This window comes from Rosa chinensis, chromosome 5 (genome assembly GCF_002994745.2).
Source record: "Rosa chinensis cultivar Old Blush chromosome 5, RchiOBHm-V2, whole genome shotgun sequence".
NCBI classification, from domain to species: Eukaryota; Viridiplantae; Streptophyta; class Magnoliopsida; order Rosales; family Rosaceae; genus Rosa; species Rosa chinensis.
In genome coordinates this window covers 27,087,090-27,106,737 of record NC_037092.1, presented here as the reverse complement: position 1 = coordinate 27,106,737, position 19,648 = coordinate 27,087,090, and the positions used below count along the sequence as shown (strand labels likewise).

General features: G+C 37.3%; 1 protein-coding gene across 3 annotated transcripts; it reads left to right on the top strand.

Moving 5' to 3' along the window:
* Positions 1-5,823: 5,823 nt before the first annotated feature.
* On the top strand, positions 5,824-9,902 carry LOC112202155 (putative RNA-binding protein YlmH). Of its 3 annotated transcripts, XM_024343080.2 has the most exons (10): positions 5,827-6,016; positions 6,235-6,344; positions 6,620-6,751; positions 6,846-6,919; positions 7,021-7,126; positions 7,680-7,748; positions 8,146-8,210; positions 8,307-8,405; positions 9,076-9,175; positions 9,722-9,902. In XM_024343080.2, the coding sequence occupies exons 1-10, from the start codon at positions 5,866-5,868 to the stop codon at positions 9,782-9,784; spliced, it is 969 nt and encodes a 322-aa protein (XP_024198848.1). In that variant the 5' UTR covers positions 5,827-5,865; the 3' UTR covers positions 9,785-9,902. The 3 variants fall into 3 exon arrangements, with proteins under 3 accessions (XP_024198849.1, XP_024198850.1, XP_024198848.1); XM_024343081.2 differs by lacking the exons at positions 9,076-9,175; positions 9,722-9,902 and adding an exon at positions 8,722-9,045 and having other exon boundaries at positions 5,824-6,016; XM_024343082.2 differs by lacking the exon at positions 9,722-9,902 and having other exon boundaries at positions 5,825-6,016; positions 9,057-9,175.
* Positions 9,903-19,648: the final 9,746 nt, after the last annotated feature.

Below are 19,648 nucleotides of genomic sequence, written 5' to 3'. Positions count from 1 at the left end.
AATTAAAAAAAGTAGGCATAGAGGCAAAATTTAAAGGGCAAGCATTAACACTTGAATTTGGTAATATAAACTTGAGACGGTGGAAATTACTGTAGAAAACACTAAATATACTTGTATCATAGCCTGCGTTTCTACATATTAAAAGTTTTGTATGTATTTCACACAACTCGCAAAGACTGATCTATATTCATAGTAGTATCACTCGTACCCCCCCTCATTGAGGTTGACGCTTCTAGTAACCCCTTGTTTATTTTTTCAATTTTCGTGTTCAAGTTTTATCAAGTACCCTCACCAATATACTTTAGTTTCCCCCAATATTTTAAGGGAGAGGATCCTCTCCTAACCTCACTCCCCTCCTAACCTACCTAATCTTTTAACAAGATGACGACACGTGTTTTTCTCAGATCTAATGGTCTATCTCTTTTCCTTCACATCCACTTTGTTTCTTTGCTTTCTCTCTCCTGTTCTTCTTTTCCTGTTCTTCCCTGCCCATCAAGTATCTCATTGTTCATGATGAATTAATGCAAAAGAACATGACAAATTGGTATACAAATTACTATGATAGGTTCTGCACAGCAACTTTGCCTTGGTATACATTTAACAACTGAGGTATTTGGTTGAGATTAGTGGTCAGAAACCTATTCAAGAAGTAATTCTCTGGAGTCGCAACAACAGTTGCCAAACTAAACTTTACCTCCTCTATCAGTCCTTCATCATCAAAACTTTAACGATCGAAAACCTTGGGATGAGTCTCTTCTTAAAACTATAACACAGTTTGTGGATTGAGACGAGTTTGGTAAATTGGGTTCGTTGGAAAACTGGTTTGGTAAATTGGGAGTCGCCGGAAAATTGCAAGATCGAAACGTTGTGGCGCTTTTTTGGAGGAATGGAATTGCAACGTTTTGATTTTGTGAGAGAGGAAATCTATGTGGGAAGGAGAGAGATTGATTAGCTACAATTCGTCTGATAAGGAGGGAAGAACAAAACGAAAAGAAGAACAGAAGAAAGAGAAAGGGGAGGAAAAGAAGAACAGGAGAGAGAAAGCAAAGAAACAAAGTGGATGTGAAGGAAAAGAGATAGACCATTAGATCTGAGAAAAACACGTGTCGTCATCTTGTTAAAAGATTAGGTAGGTTAGGAGGGGAGTGAGGTTAGGAGAGGATCCTCTCCCATATTGTAACTTGTATTTTGTACTCGTAGAAACTATTATAGTATTATTACGTGAAGGAATGACCTCAAATCATTATTAGGAGACCACTGCTGGTGGAAAACATCGAAGGAATGAAAAGATCCAGTATTATATACATGATAGAAGTTTCTATTGCATTGGCACTTCATACACATTCTCGAAAGTCATAGAATAGATATGATTATCAGTAAACTGATTTTTATGTTCTAGTAAGCCATAACAAAGGGATTCCCATGCTTTATACACTGCTAAGATCATATGAATAGAACAACTGTAGAGTGATATATAACAATGAGTTATAATGTGGGTCCAAAATTTAGTTTTATTATTTCTCTACATGTTTTCTGAGCTTATTATTATTTTGAAAAGCATGATTTATTTTATTTATTTTATTTTTTTATAAAAGGGGTAAAGATTAAATATAATAAATCACTCTTTAGCAGTGATAAATAAAGTCATCACCTAAATGATTTCACATATTCTCTAACTAACTTATAAAAACCAGAACATTCAAAACCCTAGAATTGGAGGAAATGGGAAAGTGAATTTAGGCCCTTTTCAAACCGTGACATTTTACTTCAAAAAATAACCTTTATGGTTTTAGGCCCAAAAGTCCAAATCCATATCCTCAGATGCCCTCGACGGCACCAAACCGTTTTGCATTAGAGTGATGAGCACATTTATTCAAAAAAAAAAGGAGTGATAAGCACATAGCACAGCCATCATTCAACGATCATAGCCACAAAAGGAAACATCGTCACCAACGGAGCCATAGTGCATAACGTTCAGGTATGAGCTGAAACTTAAAGGTGAACTCAAACACTCAGCCACCGCTCAAACATCACCAAGGCCATCCACTCCGAACTCCAAACGCAATTATAGCCCACGCACCAACACCATGCATGAGCACCACAACACCACAAACTGCCTCACCAACTAGTCTCCCACATAGGGAGACCCACCTCCACCGCCCAAATCTAGGTCTAAACCCAAAAAGGTCATAAATAAGACCATCTTCCCCAACCTGCCAATAGGGAGGCTATATCAACCACCATATATTAAACTTATCCTCATAATCTTTTAGCAGAAAACGTAAATAGTATTGAAAAACTTTATATACGCAACTAAATATAAAGCTAGCAATTACATTGAAAGCATATACATGAACAAACTCAAATTAACATACAAGTTATGCACATCAAGGTCTTCCAGATTGAGTTCGTGAGCTTGAAATTAATGGTTTAGAATAACCACCATCAAAACCCCTAATACACTAGTCTGTCACTTTAAAATCAGATATTTATATATGATTGTGAAAATATGGGATTTTTTGGAATTTTGTAGGTCTCTTGTTTGTATAAAAGGCCAATGACTCCCTAAGTTATTCAAGGGTCCATTTTTTGTTAGCTCATTCCCTGGGGATTGAATATTCTGTAAAGCCCACTAGTGTTGATATGCATCCTACTTTATATATAAGAAGTAATTGGCAGTCACCTCACTGCGATCGATATCTATGATATCATTATGGTTTTGTTTTTCTTGATCGCTTTTGTGGTAAAGTTTTTGTAAACCGTCTTTTCTAAGTTGTTTTAGTTAATTTCCTCCAATATTTAACTTGTGTCCTCCATTTCTGGTAGTATTGAAAACTTGTTGCAGTGAACGAATGATCTCATCTCTAACTAGTTACATGGTGTTATTGCTAGAAAACTCAATACTACTGTTGCTTGAAATCAACTTTTTATTGGCAACAACTTGAGATCAACTTAGTGCCGCTAATTATCAAAGCAGGTCATCTAGTGGTTGAACCACAAATGATCTTGGGAGACTTGTTTATGGTGAAGAATCTGAGGAATAAAGATTTTTTCTATTTTTTATTTCTGGGTCTTTGAATGGTTGAACGACAAGTAAAATATATGAAAATCATTAATTAGACATGATATAAGAGGTTACAATAACATACAATACTCATTTCCAAAGTTGTAGAATAGATGTGATTATCAGGAAGACTATATTTCATGTTATAGTCATAACAAAATGAGATGAATATGCATTCTCAAAAAAAAAAAAAAAGAGATAAATATGGCAATACACACAACATATTAGTTAGAATCATATGAATGGATCTTTACTGATAGTATGATGCTCTGTTTTATCTGTGAGAACATACATCATAAGCAATATAAGCATTACACAGCTGAAAACACACACACACACCTACACACCCCAAAAAATAAAAAAATAAAAAGGTCTGCACCAACCGACCAAAGCAAGTCATAAAATTGAACTATATATCCAAAAAAAAAAAAAAAAAGGCATTTAGATAAAAAGAAATCAACAATCTTGACTTCTTAGCAGTCGTCTTATGTGATCACTTCTGATTATAATCACAAATTATTTGGTCCCGCCGTCCCGTTGTGATTAGTGAAGGGGGACACTTGTGAGAAAATCTTTTTGAAAGTCGTAAGGTTACACTATTTGAAGAAATTATTAGAAAAACAAAACATGTAATAATGACATCTTTTATTGGGTTTGTTTCTAAGTTTTATTTTTTTTAATTAAACAAATAACTTTTTATAATAACTCAATAGGGTTGATTACAATCAAATCATAACACATCCAGAAAAACATTCTGGAGTGTTATCCAAACTAAAGGAACTAGTCCTAGACTCGGTGGTCTGGTTAGTTTGGGACACGGTGTTGATGAAGGGGAAGTGGTTGTTTGTAATGTTGGTTGCAGGGATTAATCGTGACTCTCGGAAGTGGTCTTATGTTGTAGCCCGAGTTGAGGGGCGATTAGGTTGGTTAGGGGTTGGGCCCGTTTGGCTCATGAATGTTATCGTGGATGACGGACCCGTAACTGAGGTTGTTCTTAGGAAGGAGAGTGGGGAATTTATGTCTACCACCGGTTGTTCCCATTTGTAATTGTTTTTTATGAAATAAAATGTTTATTTCATTCTCAAAAAAAAAAAAAGGAACTAGTCCTAGACTCAAGCATGAATGATCATTAGATACCCTTCCGCTGCCATTAGTATAGACAAACAAGAATTTGTGGTGGTACCACGTGATACATAGAAGTAGGTCCACTCATTTAACATTCTATGCTCACTTATTCTAAGCATGCCTATCTTATTATGACTGAAACAATTGCATAGTAAATAGGCACAGTACATAAAAGACTTAAATGGAAGGCTAAAAAAAAGCCGTGACCCCATAACCTCCACCTGGATCCCATAACTAAAACCCTAGTAAGTCGGAGCCCGTTTGTTTGGTCCAAACTTTGGCCCAAATCCACAATTTAGACACCCATTCTGTTCTAGGCACCCAAAATGATTTGGACACCCAAAGCTCCCCTAATTTGGGCTGTATACTTGACTTGGGCCATATAACAAATTTGGGCCACCCAGTCGAGTTGGGCCTCAAAATTGATCTTGACACCCAACCTAGATTAGGCACACCCTCTCCTGCCCTGATCACTTTCACTGCCTCCACTGCCGCCGCACATACGAGATGCAGACCATTCCGTCTCTGACCCGGATCCTTGATTGAATTCAGGTCCCTCAAAACTCGAATCCAACGCCAAGAATCAACAAGAGTTTTGTCCACCTTGAGATGCCCCCGACGCGGTCTAGTCCGACCAACGTCATCAGACTCATCTTCCCCTACAAGCTTGCTTCGATGATGAACCACTAACCTCATCATTTTCCTTAGATCCCAGAGTTCAACTAAGGCAAAACGAGGCCTCCTCACATCCAAAACCGAGGGCCAACCTCCTATCCACCCCCTCTTGAAGCAAGTCGGAGATTTGATTCAACAGAAATGACGGATGCAAGAGCACCATACTGCTAATTGCCGCAAACTCTACTAGCTTCTAGGAGCAAGCCACCATTGCCCTCAATTTGCTATTATGGCCTATGAAAGAAAGATGACTCGACTGCCTGAATGTAGGTTTCGCTGTGTAGGTTCTTTTTTATTTTCTTTTTGTCCTTTGCAGGGTAAGGTCTAGTCTGCCCTAGCTTTGAAGTATATTCATTATGTAAAAATATTGTAACACCTAGCCCAAGCTTGCTACGGATGGGCCGGCTCGGCCCGTTGACGGCCCTTAAAAACTATTATAGTGTTGGTACGTTCTCAAATCAACTCTGTATATCAAATTTGCACGTCGACAAGTAGTAGGTGAACCCTAATTCCCCAAATGTTCGTGGGAGACCTTTGCTAATGGAAGAATTACTAACTAAAAAATGAAGGTCTCCACTGAATGGTTGAAGGAGCTAGAAGAAATTAAAGATATCATTACTCAGCAATTAGACATTATACAAGTTCCTATTACTCTATTAGGTACGCCTTCATATATACTTGACGAGAAAATGGCCAAAATAACATAGAACACGCATTTCTGGAGTCGTATGAAAAGTTGTATACTTTCATGTGGGCGAGATGTTATGTCCATAAGTTGTTTTAGGAAAGCTATTGGATTTCCACGGTTTATGAACAACAAGCCCACCAATCCAAAATGTCTGGGCTGAAGTTTCTGAATTCGGCTGTTTCAAAAGTGTAGTGAAATGTCTGGGCCGAAGTTTATGAACAGACCTTTTGGGTTGGTGGTCCCAACTCCCAGCCGCATGTAGTTGTTTCCTTCTATTAACCCAGGCAGTCAGTGGAAGGCGTGCATTGGGGCCATGGCTGCCACCAGTTTCGTAGCAGCGTCACTTCTCAGAAGGGCAGCTCTGCCTCTAGGTTTTGCGGTCTCCCTTCCTCTCAAAAACAACAAGCTTTCTCACCAGACCACCCTGCTCACTTTTCCTCTCACTCCTCGTTTGACTTCTTCAGGTGCGAATTTGCCTTTTGATACTTGATTCTTAAGCTTCAACAATGAACCTTCCACTCATTGCATTCTCGCTAATCTCTTGTAATTTTGAATACCCATGTTGCTTCAATCATGAAATGGTGGATATGTGTTTGTTAATATGAACAAGTTTGATGCTTTCAAAGATTTTGATTATGGGGATTGGTTATGTAATCTGTTATTACGTTTCTTAATAATACAGCTTCAGGATTATGCCACTTAGCTCAAGCTGTAAAGGGGGATGTTGCTGAGTTACTTAAAGGTGTGGGAGACAAAACTGTTATTGAAGAAGTAAAGCGTATTCTTGAGATGGTACTTGCATTACCTTTTCTGAAATCTAGCTGCTAGCTATAGTTTCTTATCAAGACCATATTTTGTTTCTTAATCTTTCCCTCATTTAGTGGAGAACAATGAAGTTTAGATTTTCAGACCTTTCCAAATAAAAGAGTATAGCATGTTGGTTACTTTAAAATTGACAGATGGGTGATTGCGCAATGTAGTTTTGCTGTGTTTGTTCTTTGAAGATGGAAGTATGCGAGTTGTTTCTAATATCTCCATGTTTTTTTTTTTTTTTGGGTTTACTGTAGGCTAGACGTGCATCATCAAGAAGAGAAATTCTCCATACGAATTTTCTCACCCCTCCGGTGATGAAGGAGTCAATGCTAGCATTGACAAAGCTAGCTGATTTGAAAGCAGTTTCTCAGGGTGGATACCCGCAGGTTGAGATAAATAGTTTTGGATGTATTTCATGCGGCTCCATATCATGAACATTTTTTATTAATAGATGTAGTTTTTGCTTCTCAAATTGTCCAGGCTGAGCGGTGCCGGATTTCTGTTGGACATCCAGAAGTATTGACAAGCGATCCTGATATAATTGCAGCATTGAGGTAGGTATATCTCTACCATGTTCATATTGTAGAAGCAACCATGTTTGTTTAACAATGTGGAACCTTTTTCTTATTTCTCCTTTGATGGTTAATTCTTTCAGTATCACAGGAAACTTTGGGTTCCAACCTTGTTCTCATGGAGACTTTCTAGGAGCAATTCTTGGTACAGGGATTGCTAGGGAGAAGGTCGGAGATGTTATCTTACAGGTATCATGCATATTCTTATTCCAGTTGCTGCTAGTCCTATGCTGATGTTATTGAATTCTTTTAGGCAAGGTTTCTACATGAAGACTGCCATCTCAAATATAACTATGATAGGTAGACTATGGTAAACTTATGCCATTGCAAGAAAAACAGAGCTTAAATAAGTAAACACATGTCAACTTGGCCTTAATTTTCTAATGGATACTTCTTTAGAATTGGCAATGATAAAATTTTCTCAGTACACAGGTCTGAAAACGCTAACACCTGGTGTACGATGCTCCTGTAGTCCTTCCATAGCAGGGTTAAGTGTGTTTAGAGAGAGGTGTTTATTTGAAGTATCATCCCTCTAAGTTATAACAGTCTTTTAGAGATGTAGTTAGAGTACCATTGTGCTAATTGAGCCTATTCTGATTCCAACTTATTTGCTACCCATGATATACTGGCTTGATTTCCTATTGCAAGTGTAGACATAGATTTTCAGCGGAAGTGCATACAGTGGGTTATGGCCTCTTTGGCTGAGTGTTTATAATATTTAATTATTTTGTAATGCTACCAGGGGGAGAAGGGGGCTCAAGTCATTATTGTTCCAGAACTCATTGACTTTCTTATGTCATCACTCGACAAGGTATATTGAGTCAATTTTTCTCTGGATACTTTTATGTTCCTTTTCAACATCAATGAAAGAGTTATTTATCTTATCTTCTGTTTTCGTGAGATATAATCTATGGTAATATTAAACTGATCTCCAGTGCAAACTAGTATAGTTGAATGAGTTACATCTTGGTTGTTTTGGCAGCAAAATCAGAGAATTTTTGTGGCATTTGTTAAATTTTCAGTGATCATTGCAAATGTTCATTGGGAGATAAAAACAGCGATAAATATTGGAAAACTTAAAAAGAGAATGATACAACACCACCTAGCATTAAAAGAAAGCATTTTTGTTTTGTAGGTCAAGAGCATTATGCCATTGACGTTATTTAACACATACATTTCATGTTTGTAAAGAAGTTTTTCTCTTGCAGGTTGGCAATGTTCCAGTATCTGTTACTAAAATACCATTGATCTCCATTGATTACGAACCACCAAGGTTTCAAATTATTATTTTGTTGTTATCCTTTCTTCATTCTGTGTAGTACTGACGATCTAGCATCAGTTAGTAACTTACACATGGTTCTCTTTGCAGTACTAAGTCATTTAAAACCATAGAAGCATCAGCGAGGATCGATGCTATAGCTAGTGCAGGATTTAAGATTTCACGGTCAAAACTAGTTGACCTGATCCGGTACAGCATTTTATGCTTATACTAACTGTTCCTTGTTTGGATTATGGTGGTTTCAGTTTGTTAATCATTTGATGTTGGTGACTGCATAGTTTGATGGTGTTCTTTCATTTTATAAAGATTATAAATTCAATAAACATGCATGCTTAGAAAGTTTTTGTAATTACATATGGCTTGTTTATCTTTTCCAAGTTGTAGCATTTTTCACTTCAACCGTATTGGTTACAATCTTGCATAACATGAATATAGCCTCCTAGAAATTCGTGTGGTGATGGTCTCTATTAGAATTCACTAATCCTTGGCACATATTGATACACAGAGCTATTTCTCACCTAGCGCTCCTAGAAAATATTTAGAGGAAGTTATGGGGCATAGTGCAGGAAAAAAGGCCGGTCCGTGCCAGTACTTTATATAGTAAGACTTTAGTTAACTAAAATTAAAAACTATTAAATCCCTCATTCAAGATTAATATGCTTTGCAAGTGTTTTATTCCTTACAGTAGTAACATCTTGCGTTTTTTATTTTATATATGTTATTTCTTACTAGAACCTTACTCCAAATGTGATCACATTTCATTTGCATACCTCATTTTCATTATATGATTCAAACACATGGCCTAAAGAATCTTGAGAAAGTGAGAACATGGTATTACAGTTCTTTCCACTCTATACAGTGATGGGGATGTGCGCCTCAACTGGACCCCTGTTACTAAAAATGGAGCTACACTCAAGGCTGGTGATATTGTATCAGTTAGAGGAAAGGGAAGACTGAAGGTGAGTTGTTAGATGCAATACACTGTTTCTTAAAGGTCTCGTCGGCTAATACACTTCACATACAACCATCTTAATGTTATTATTGGATATGGATACTTCTTGGTTAGTTCCTGATAAATCTAGAGTATTTTGTAACAAGTTTGGATTGGAAAATCCTGTTTTTATGGGTTTCCCTTAACCCTATCATATGGGTACTAAATCCATAGAGAAATTATAGAAAACAGACAAATTCAACACTTACTCCTAGCTATGTTTGATAGTTTGATGCACATGCTTGTCTCCATATAACTTGGATTATAATCTGTAGTTTGATTGAAATGCTTTTGTCATTGTATTCTCTATATCAATAAAAGTTCTTTATTCTTTTTATTGGAGGTACAGCATAATTTAACAGTTTGTATGTTTTTTTCCATTATTAGTCACAAACTGTGTGTCTTATAAGGTTTCAAGTTACACTAACATATTCAATATCTGCACTCATGCTTTCTAACTCTAAATTTGTCTTCAGCCTGGCATTTCTGATGTTTTTATTTTATTTTATTTCAGGTAGGAGAAATTAACACGACAAGGAAGGGGAAGTTTGCAATAGAGCTTATTCGTTATTTGTAAGTTTTGAAACCGGTATTGACTGAACATTTCTATTCTTGGATCTAAATAGGTCTAAGATGACCTGTCAGGAAAAAAAAAAAAACAGAGGTCTAAGATGCGTAACTAACATTCTGAGGCTCTTCTAAAGAACAAGCATATCTTGCATCAACGTTTGGCTTTATTTGCAAGTTCAAAGATTTTTTTTCCTAAAATTAATATTCTACATTCTTCGTTGTATTGTTCATATTTAACACTTCCATTACTTGAGGAACTTTGTTTATAAATTGATAGCCTTCTGATCCTGTGTACTTAATTTAACGTGCATTCTTTTACTTAATTTAATGTGCATTCTTTTCGAGAGTGCCAAGTGTGTGTGTCTTATAATTAGGGTACGTTTACGTACCTGGGATGATAATGGAAATGAAGGGAATGATTACAGAGTATGAGTATTGGAAATCAATTCCTGAATAACCCTTAATTTGGGATATGGGTTTAGGAATGATTCTCACAGAGACTCCTTCCATCTTCCATTCCAGTTGTCTCTTATTCATGACTTTTTTCATTCCAGGTAAGTAAACGTGCTATTAATTTCTTAGTATGGAAAGAAAAATCTGTGTTTTGATAGAAGCAATTGATGACGTTACCGGAAATGATCTCCGATGGAACTACGGCTAGTTAAACATGAAAGTAGACTTCTTTTTATTTTTGCCGTAGAAAACATAACACTAAGAGCAGTAGTAGAAAGATCTCATTCATGATATTAGCCTTACTATGCTTGCCCATTCATGCGAAAAACGGTTTAGCTTATCTAGTAAAGCAGTACAATATCGGAATATATCATAGTGATTATAGACATTTATTGGGATACAATTACCTTTTATGAGAAGGCATTGTATTAGGATGTTTTACTATGAATTCTAGGCTTATAAATAAATATGAAGTTACTTGGACCAAAATGAGTACTTGCAGGAACTCATGAGGCCATTGCGAATACAAGTATTCTATAGTTCTCGTTGATGTGCTATCTATTCGTGGGGCAAAATATCTAAATTGCTCATAAACAAGCTAACAAAGAGAGTATAGAAGAGTTGTATATGGCCTCATCAGTTCCAGCAGATACACATTTTGGTCTAAGTACTGTTGAAATTTGGACCTGCTTAGATAAACCAAGTAGATGTCTTGCTCTGTCTGACTGTCTCTGCTAATTTCAATCCCCCGAATATATGTAGTATCCCAGATCTTATATCAAAGTTTTCTTAAAGAAAACACATTGTTTAAGAAGAGCAAATTTTAGCAAAACCTTAATCTAAGAGAGTAGAGCCCAAAATGTTATACCAATTAATAAAAGGAGAAAAAAAAAAAAAAAGTAAGTCAAGTATGCCCACAAGATGCATACATTCATCTTTCTAAACCTTTATTTGGATCGATTCAAGTTCCATTCAGATAAAGCTCTCCATATTTATACAAATATAATATGTTTTGTCTAACATCAGGGATTTCGTACAAAATAGTAACTAATTTGCAAATTTAATTTTTAGTTCAAGATACAATTTGTGTTTCATTTTTTTTTTAATTAAAGAGGACATACCAGTGGCATGTCGTTGTTTCATAGATCAGCATAGTAAAAAATCGACTACTCTATTTCAACAATCGTAGCTCAGAGTTGTTTATGTTAGCAAAAGAATATCGCCCTGCAGGCAATCTATTTTACCTAATCTCACACGCCGAGCATGCAATTGTGGTACGGTGACACTAAGTACTTCCACATGGGCTCATAGAGATCCTCTCACTAACATAGACATTTATTCTAGAAACCAACTAGGCAACTATGAAAATTCATGACTGTAGGCCCGGTTAGAGACCCATCCAGGCCCCTGGAGAAATCAACCCAAACAAATGGGCCCTGAACGAGGCCCAAAGGCAGCTCACACTGGCAGGATCTAATCTGGACACCCAACTCGGACATTGTGCCACGCGACCACCAGCCAGTTCTGGAAACTTCGGCGTCGCCTACAACCCTTCTATAAGCCCACGGCCGAAACACCATCAACCCAGGAGCCTGCCTCCGACTAGCAACAACGCAATCAACACCACGACCACCACCATCAGCAACGCTCGCCAAGAAGCCTCCCTTACCTTCCGCAACAAGGCCATCCACCGGACACGGCCCCAACCACCACTCTGCAATACCCAAACCAAGAACCCAGCTCCTTCATCAAAAACCTAAAGGTGCGACCGGATCCAAATTTCGGATCTCCTCCTCCCGTTGCAAAGCCAACCACGCCATCCCTCCTGTCGAGGGCGAAATCGAGCAGTCCTGAAGATAGGCTGAGGCAAGCAAGGAGGTGACAAGAGCCTCCTTGATAGCCGCACAAAGAGGGCAGCAGCGCTAGAATTTCGAGAGGATTTGCTCTCTCTCTCTCCATAACTTTTAGATTGTTTATAATTTGTTTTTCATGTGGTGCTTACATAGGCATCCAAGTAAATCATAATCATAATGACAAAAAATCCTAAAGAATCCAAATTAAAAAGGAAACTAAAAACCTAAATAAAAAGAATCTTAGAATAAATGTAAAACTAGCCTAAAAATATTAAATCCCGAATCGGATAATTAAAACGATATATTTTGACTTAAATCCGTTAGGGCTCACTCAGATCTCGTTGTTCCCATTCCAAAAAGGTATCATTCATCTCAAACGGACATTCTGGCCAAAATTTACTTCAATCTGATTCACAATCCAGAACCTGACTTTTGGCACGAGAAACCTGAAAAGTCAAAAACCAAATTTTCTTGGATATTGCAGTGGCTAGTAACCTCATTATGCGTGAATTACCTATTTTCCAATCACTCTTCTTTATTTTTCTAGTTTTCCGACTAAACCACGCTCATTCTCATCCTACATCCAAACTTGATTATGGAAATAGGGTGTTGGCGGTATGCTATAGTTGAGACCCTAAAATGCCCATACGGGTTCTCAATAATAGGTTTGCATCACAAATCAAATGTTTGACAAGAAAGCAAAGGCAACCAATATTCCAAATCAACCCAAAATTAAGTTTTTCTGAAAATAAATTCTTACGAACTAGTGTGAAATATGTAGCAAATAAATTGAGTTCATTTACAACCATATCATGCCAACGCAGAAGCTACAAAAAATCACATCTCAAGCTTTCCTAAAGTCGACGAGTTGAATAACAGTTTCAAAAGTCACCACTACAGAAGCCCAATAATTTGAAGGCGGGTTACGGCTGAACGACTCATTCTTGGCTGCAAGAGTGAGCTCAAATATGATGTCTCGGGGACCTGAAGATGTTTCTCTGCTCCTGCCTGAAACCACGTTTTGTAAAGTTAATTTATTTGCAGCATTCTCATTATACTGGGAGACTGCGGCTTCTGCCATTTTTTTTGCTACTTCGCTGCTTGGGTTGATAGGCTTCCAATCGGAGGAAGAGGGCGGACCAGTGGCGGCGAGTACTACAGGAAGAAAGAAAACAAGGAGCATGAGGAAGCAATGAGAACGCATTTTCTAAAGTCTCTTGATTGATTGTAATAGAGACGTAGCTTGAATCCAAGTCCTGATCCAGGGAACTAGCTAGGGTTTATATAGATGGAAACAATTTTATAACATCTATTTCTAGCCTCTTCACACACACTTCATCTGTAAACAATGACTTATAACAAAAAGAAAACAGATTTTCTAAAAAAAAAAAAAAAAGGTAGTTTCATTTCTGATTTATGTGGTTATCAATGGCAGTTTTTCTTGTTTTTTATCCTCATTTAGAAAATAAATGAAATTTGTTCATCCATGTAAATATGGTAAGAGTATCTCTAGCAGACTCTCTATTTTGGCTCCTTAGCTATTTTGGAGAGCATGTTTAGCCTTGGGTCTTACTGAATGTACCCAGCAAATTTCTTAGTATACCCAGCAACCAAAAATTATTTCATATTTTCCCACTTTACCCTTGAAAAAAACAAAATGAAAATCTGCAATACACCAGCCATCGCGCTCTCCTCTTCGATTCCTCCAGTAGAATACTAAGTTTCAAACCAGCAATCAAATTTGCAATACCTATCGCTGTCCTTCCTTAGTATGGAATACTATACATACTTGCATGGGATATAAAAGTAGAATAAAGTTTATGGAGAAGAATTAAACAATGGAGGGGGAACTACAGTAGATTGGTCATAGCCATTAATATTGTGGTCTTCTCTTGCACAATTCAAAATAAAAGGAATAGAATCAATTCTGCAATATGAGAGCGGTAACTGAACACACAAGCCGTGTGCGATGTCTTTGGAAAAAAGAAGAATTAACTATAGCAAATGTCTCCAATGGGGTTTATAGAATACCCAGAGTGTAATTTCAACTCCTTGCGCAAAAGAAGAATATCACAGAGATGGGAAAGAAGCTGCCAAACGACTGAGACTGAGGTCTGTCAGCCGCATGGTGAAATGGGGGATGGCATGGTGGCTGGGTGTGATATCTGTTTCTTCACATTTTGAATAAGGGTAAAGTGGAAAAATATGAAATAATTTTTGGTTGCTGGGTATACTAAGAAATTTGCTGGGTACATTTAGCAAGACTCTTAGCCTTTTATATATTTTAGCAGCTGCATTAGACTTCTAAGTGGTTCTCCATTAAAACTTTTAGCTATCTCGCTCATAAATAAAGAGAGCGAGATGAGACTCTCTATAATTTAAAACATTCATTTTGAGTTATCTTATGTAATTTATAAATACAGTTAAACTATTTAGTCTTCATTTTAAAACAATATAAATTTAGAACTAACTACAATAGAGAGCACTAATGCAGACATACTTTTTAAGGAAAAAAATCAGTTTACCTCCTTGAACTTTAGGGCTAAAATCAGTCTGGTCCTTAAACTTTTTTTTTAATTAGGCTGGTCCTTTTACTCTCAAACAACATAACCCGAGTCCAAAATTTAAATCCGGTCCAAAAATGACGTCACTTGCTGAGTTGGAGCCGACATTGGGGCCCACACTTCAGCTTTCTAAACCCTATAGGAGGGTAAAATGGACATTTGTAATATTTATTTTGAGTTATTTTATGTAATTTATAAATACAATTAAACTATTTAATCTTCATTTAAAAAATAATATAAATTCAAAACTACCTAAAATAGAGAGCACTAATGCAGACGTACTTTTTAAGGAAAAAAATTAGTTTACCCCCCCCCTTTATAAATACAATTAAACTATTTAATCTTCATTTAAAAAATACCATAAATTCAAAACTACTTAAAATAGAGAGCACTAATGCAGACGTACTTTTTAAGGAAAAATTTAGTTTACCCCCCCTCCCCCTCAACTTTAGGACTAAAATCAGTCTGGTCCTTAAACTTTTTTTTAATCAGGCTAGTCTTTATACTCTCAAAAAACATAACTCGAGTCCAAAATTTGAATCCGGATCCAAAAATGATATCACTTGCTAAGTTGGAGCTGACATTGGGGCCACACTTTAAGCTTTTTAAACCCTGAAGGAGGGCATAATGGACATTTCTAATTTAATATAATTTCTATTTTTTTAATATTTTTTTTCTCTCTCTCTCTTCCCCCCCCCTCCCTCTCTCTCTTCCATACAAACTGTTAAATTATGATGTACCTCCAATAAAAAGAATAAAGAACTTTTATTGATATAGAGAATACAATGACAAAAGCATTTCAATCAAACTATAGATTATAATCCAAGTTATATGGAGACAAGCATGTGCATCAAACTATCAAACATAGGTAGGAGTAAGTGTTGAATTTGTCTGTTTTCTATAGTTTCTCTATGGATTTAGTACCCATATGATAGGGTTAAGGGAAACCCATAAAAACAGGATTTTCCAATCCAAACTTGTTACAAAATACTCTAGATTTATCAGGAACTAACCAAGAAGTATCCATATCCAATAATAACATTAAGATGGTTGTATGTGAAGTGTATTAGCCGACGAGACCTTTAAGAAACAGTGTATTGCATCTAACAACTCACCTTCAGTCTTCCTTTTCCTCTAACTGATACAATATCACCAGCTTTGAGTGTAGCTCCATTTTTAGTAACAGGGGTCCAGTTGAGGCGCACATCCCCATTTGCTCAGTCCCTTTGTTTCGTCGAGTATAGATGTTTGCAAAAGTAGTATGGACTTGATCTTAACCAGAAGGTGTTGCCCAATGAATAGTGCTTGACAAAAGCTTGGCTAGCTAAAACAAGAGTTGCTTCAAATTTTTCTTTCAGGAAAAAAAAAAAAAAAAAACAAGAGTAACGCCGCGTTGCTCAAGAACTTACTGTTAAACAGTTAAACTATTATAATGTTTGGATTTGATTTTGAAACCCTTAAAAACGATTTTCAAATTATTGAAAAACGTTTTTTTTTTACAAACCAACTCGACAATGTTTAAGGAAAACGAAATTGGAAGAGAATTTGTTGTGTTTCCATTAATAATAGGACCCTCTTTATATAAAGGATTACAAACATAGAAGTAAAGTTATACATAGAAACATAATCGTACAATGATTGGATATCTACGAATATCTCTAAGATTAACCCTATTACAACTTGCACAAGTAACCTAGAGTATGGGTCAAACACATATTCTGGATTTACTTGAACACTGTCCCTTGTGTCTCCCAAACATAGTGCTTCTCTCATTGCCTCGACAAAAACCTTGCCGAATAACAAAAACTCAGTGGGACAAAAATAAGTTCAGTTGAAGAAGAAAAATAGTACAACACACCATTCACGTTTTGAGACCACACATGTAAACATCTCTCCCTGATGTCTGCATCTTCCCTTGATGACTACGGTCATGGGAGTTTGGATAACTTCCGCAAACGATGCTACCAACATGTTTCTCAAAAGTGGAATTTAGGCAATGACTTAGCGAACAAGTCTGCCACACTGTCCTCAGATCAAACCTAATTCACTCTGATCTTGAGGAGAGTCTGTTGTTGCTAATTATGCTTAGTGTTGTCACTTTTGATGTAGCCTTACTTCATTTATTCAATACAAGCAGCATTATCCTCATAAATGCTCATAGGCTCATCTGTAGTAGACTTCAAACCACAATTGCTTCGAACATGCGTAATTATGGATCCAATCCACATACATTCACGAACCGCTTCGTGAAGAGAAACAATCTCTGCATGGTTCGAAGATATAGCGAGTAGAGTTTGTTTTATAGACCTCCAAGATATCGTGGTCTTACCCATGGTGAACACATAACCAGTTTGGGAATGGCATTTATGTGGGTTAGAGGAGTACCCAGCATCAGCAAAACCTTCCAAAACACTAATATTATTTTGGGATGGAGAGGTTCTCCCAAGATCCTTTATATCAAAGTTGAATTTCAAGTGTTCAGCGATTTCCCTTAAATTTTTAAGGGTTTCTAATGAAGATTATGTTTCCAACGTGAACCACAATAGAATCCGGAACCTGTCATAGAAACGCGTGGGCATTTACATATCCCTTTCCAATCAAGTAATCACTTAGTGAGCATTTCAACCTATTTGCAAACACGCTCCGTGGTCTAGAGCCACTTGACTTGGGTAAATGAAGCTCACCATGAACCTTCATGTATATTCTGTATCTAGATCCTCATAGAGATACGTAGTGACCATATTCGTAAGCTGCATGTTCAGTTATTTTGAAACTTGTAGGTGGTGGAGTGCAAAGACATCCATTACGAGAGAATATGTCTCATCATAGTCGATTCCAAGACGCTTTGTGAGAAGTCTTGCCCCATAAGGCGAGATGATCATCTCCTTTTCTCATCACGCTTTCTAACGAAGACCCATTAGTCAATAGGTTTTATGTTAGGAGGTGTTGGCATCATTGGCTCGAAAACCTTCCTCTTCATTAGAAAGTTCAACTTAACCTGGATCGCATCTTTCCATTTAGGCGAAATTTCTCTACATTGGCATCATTAATCAACATAACATAGTTCGATATCATCGGACTCAACAAACTCATGCGCAATGAAATGCATAAATACATCATTAATCATGATGGAGTTTTTATTCCATGTCTCATGTACACTAATGTAATTTTCATAGAGCTCTATATTCTCATGAATAGGCTCTAACGTTGAGGCGTCCCCCAACGATAATCATAATCCAGAAAATTATCATGAGACGGATTTTGAGTGTCGATGATCCAATGATTGAGTTGTGCCAAAGTATCCTTCGAATGCACGGGTCTCCCACACATCCTAACTGGGGCCATGGCCTGTAATGCCAGAGTGCCATTGTCTATGGTGTTAGTGTCATGCCTACCTCCATGTAGGGTGGCACTACGTTCTCTTGTAGAGACGTCCATCCTTGCAGGCATGTTTGCATGAGATATTTATGATCTCATCACTTTAGCGGGGATCAAGATGAGACGTAGTGGGGACAGACCATGACAACTCCTGTCATTCCTGCTGAACATCCATGTTCTTATCTCCCCCTAACGATGGAAAGATTGTCTCATCAAAATGACAATCCGCAAATCTAGCGGTAATGAGATCGCCTAGCAAGGGCATTAAGTGGCAGACGATTGTTGGAGTCTCAAATCCAACTTAGTTGCCCATTCGTTTGTAAGGATCCATCATAGTGCGCAGTAGTGGCGTAATTGGCATATAAATGGCACACTCAAATATGCGTAAGTATGAGATACTGGTAGCTGCATGCGATAATGCATCACCCCAAGCGGATATAAAGAGATTAGTGCGCATTATCAATTTCTGGGCTACCATTGTAGTCATTTCCGCTAGACCATTTGGGTGTGTACATGGGAATAAGATGTCCAACATCAATCCCATTGCAATAACCATTGAAAGTCTTCGATGTAAACTCTCTAGCATTGTCAAGTCAAATTGACTGAATAGGATGATCTGGGGAGTGAGCCCGTTGTCATATGATATGTGCTAGGAGTGCAGTATAAGCAGCATTTACAGGTGGACAATGGCACACCATGTGACCAGCATGTTTGCGTGTCAACCAACATCATGAAATATTTAAACGTCTGCAAGTTGGATGAATCAGTCCACAGAATCCCCATAGATTCTATGTAAGAACAGAATGCGTATTTTCATATCCTTTGCATAGGATGGTCTCAGTCCTAATTTCCCTAAGGAATGGGCTTTGTAGAACGAGCAAGAGGCCTTAGAAGCAACCAATGAGGATTTTAGCTGGGCCAGAGCGTCTGAAAATGCTATTAGAAGCAAAGTTGGTAATCACAACATCACCTAGGGCGCCATTACCATGATGTACGACATCCATGGCATCATGGATAGGGACTGCACCAGCCCTAGGCTGGTGTTGGACTGCGGCAGCACCAGAGGCAAAGGAGTTTTGATTCATGCTTCGTTTCACTCGAAAGATTGGATGTCCATATGAAGTCTTTAGTAGATGGATCATCATATCATGACTAGGATGACCTATCCCATGGTGATAATGCCAATATATGTCTGAATCTAAGAGATTTTTTCTCATAACTTTATTGGATTTAATAGTTTGAATAGTGATGACATAAAATCCACTAGAGAGACACGTAAGTTTCTCTAAGATGTGTCTTTATTCGGAATGATTAGAGGTAGTGCAAAGGAACTTTTTTCCGTTCTCTACATGCATTTCTGCACGGAGTTCGTTGGCCATTCATAGGGTGCAATTTGCCCAAGGAGCGTAGAGAGTTTCTATGACAGTAATCAAGGTGCCATTTGGTAAGGGGAACTTGGGCTATACCATGTCCTTAACTAATACTGATGGCCTAGCCATTGTAGTTACAAAGTAATATGCTTATAATCAAAATGGAGTCATAATAAAAAGAACTCAAAATTTTATTTATAAGCCAACGGAGTACATCATTGTTTCTTAACCATTAAGAGAATCTAATCCAAAT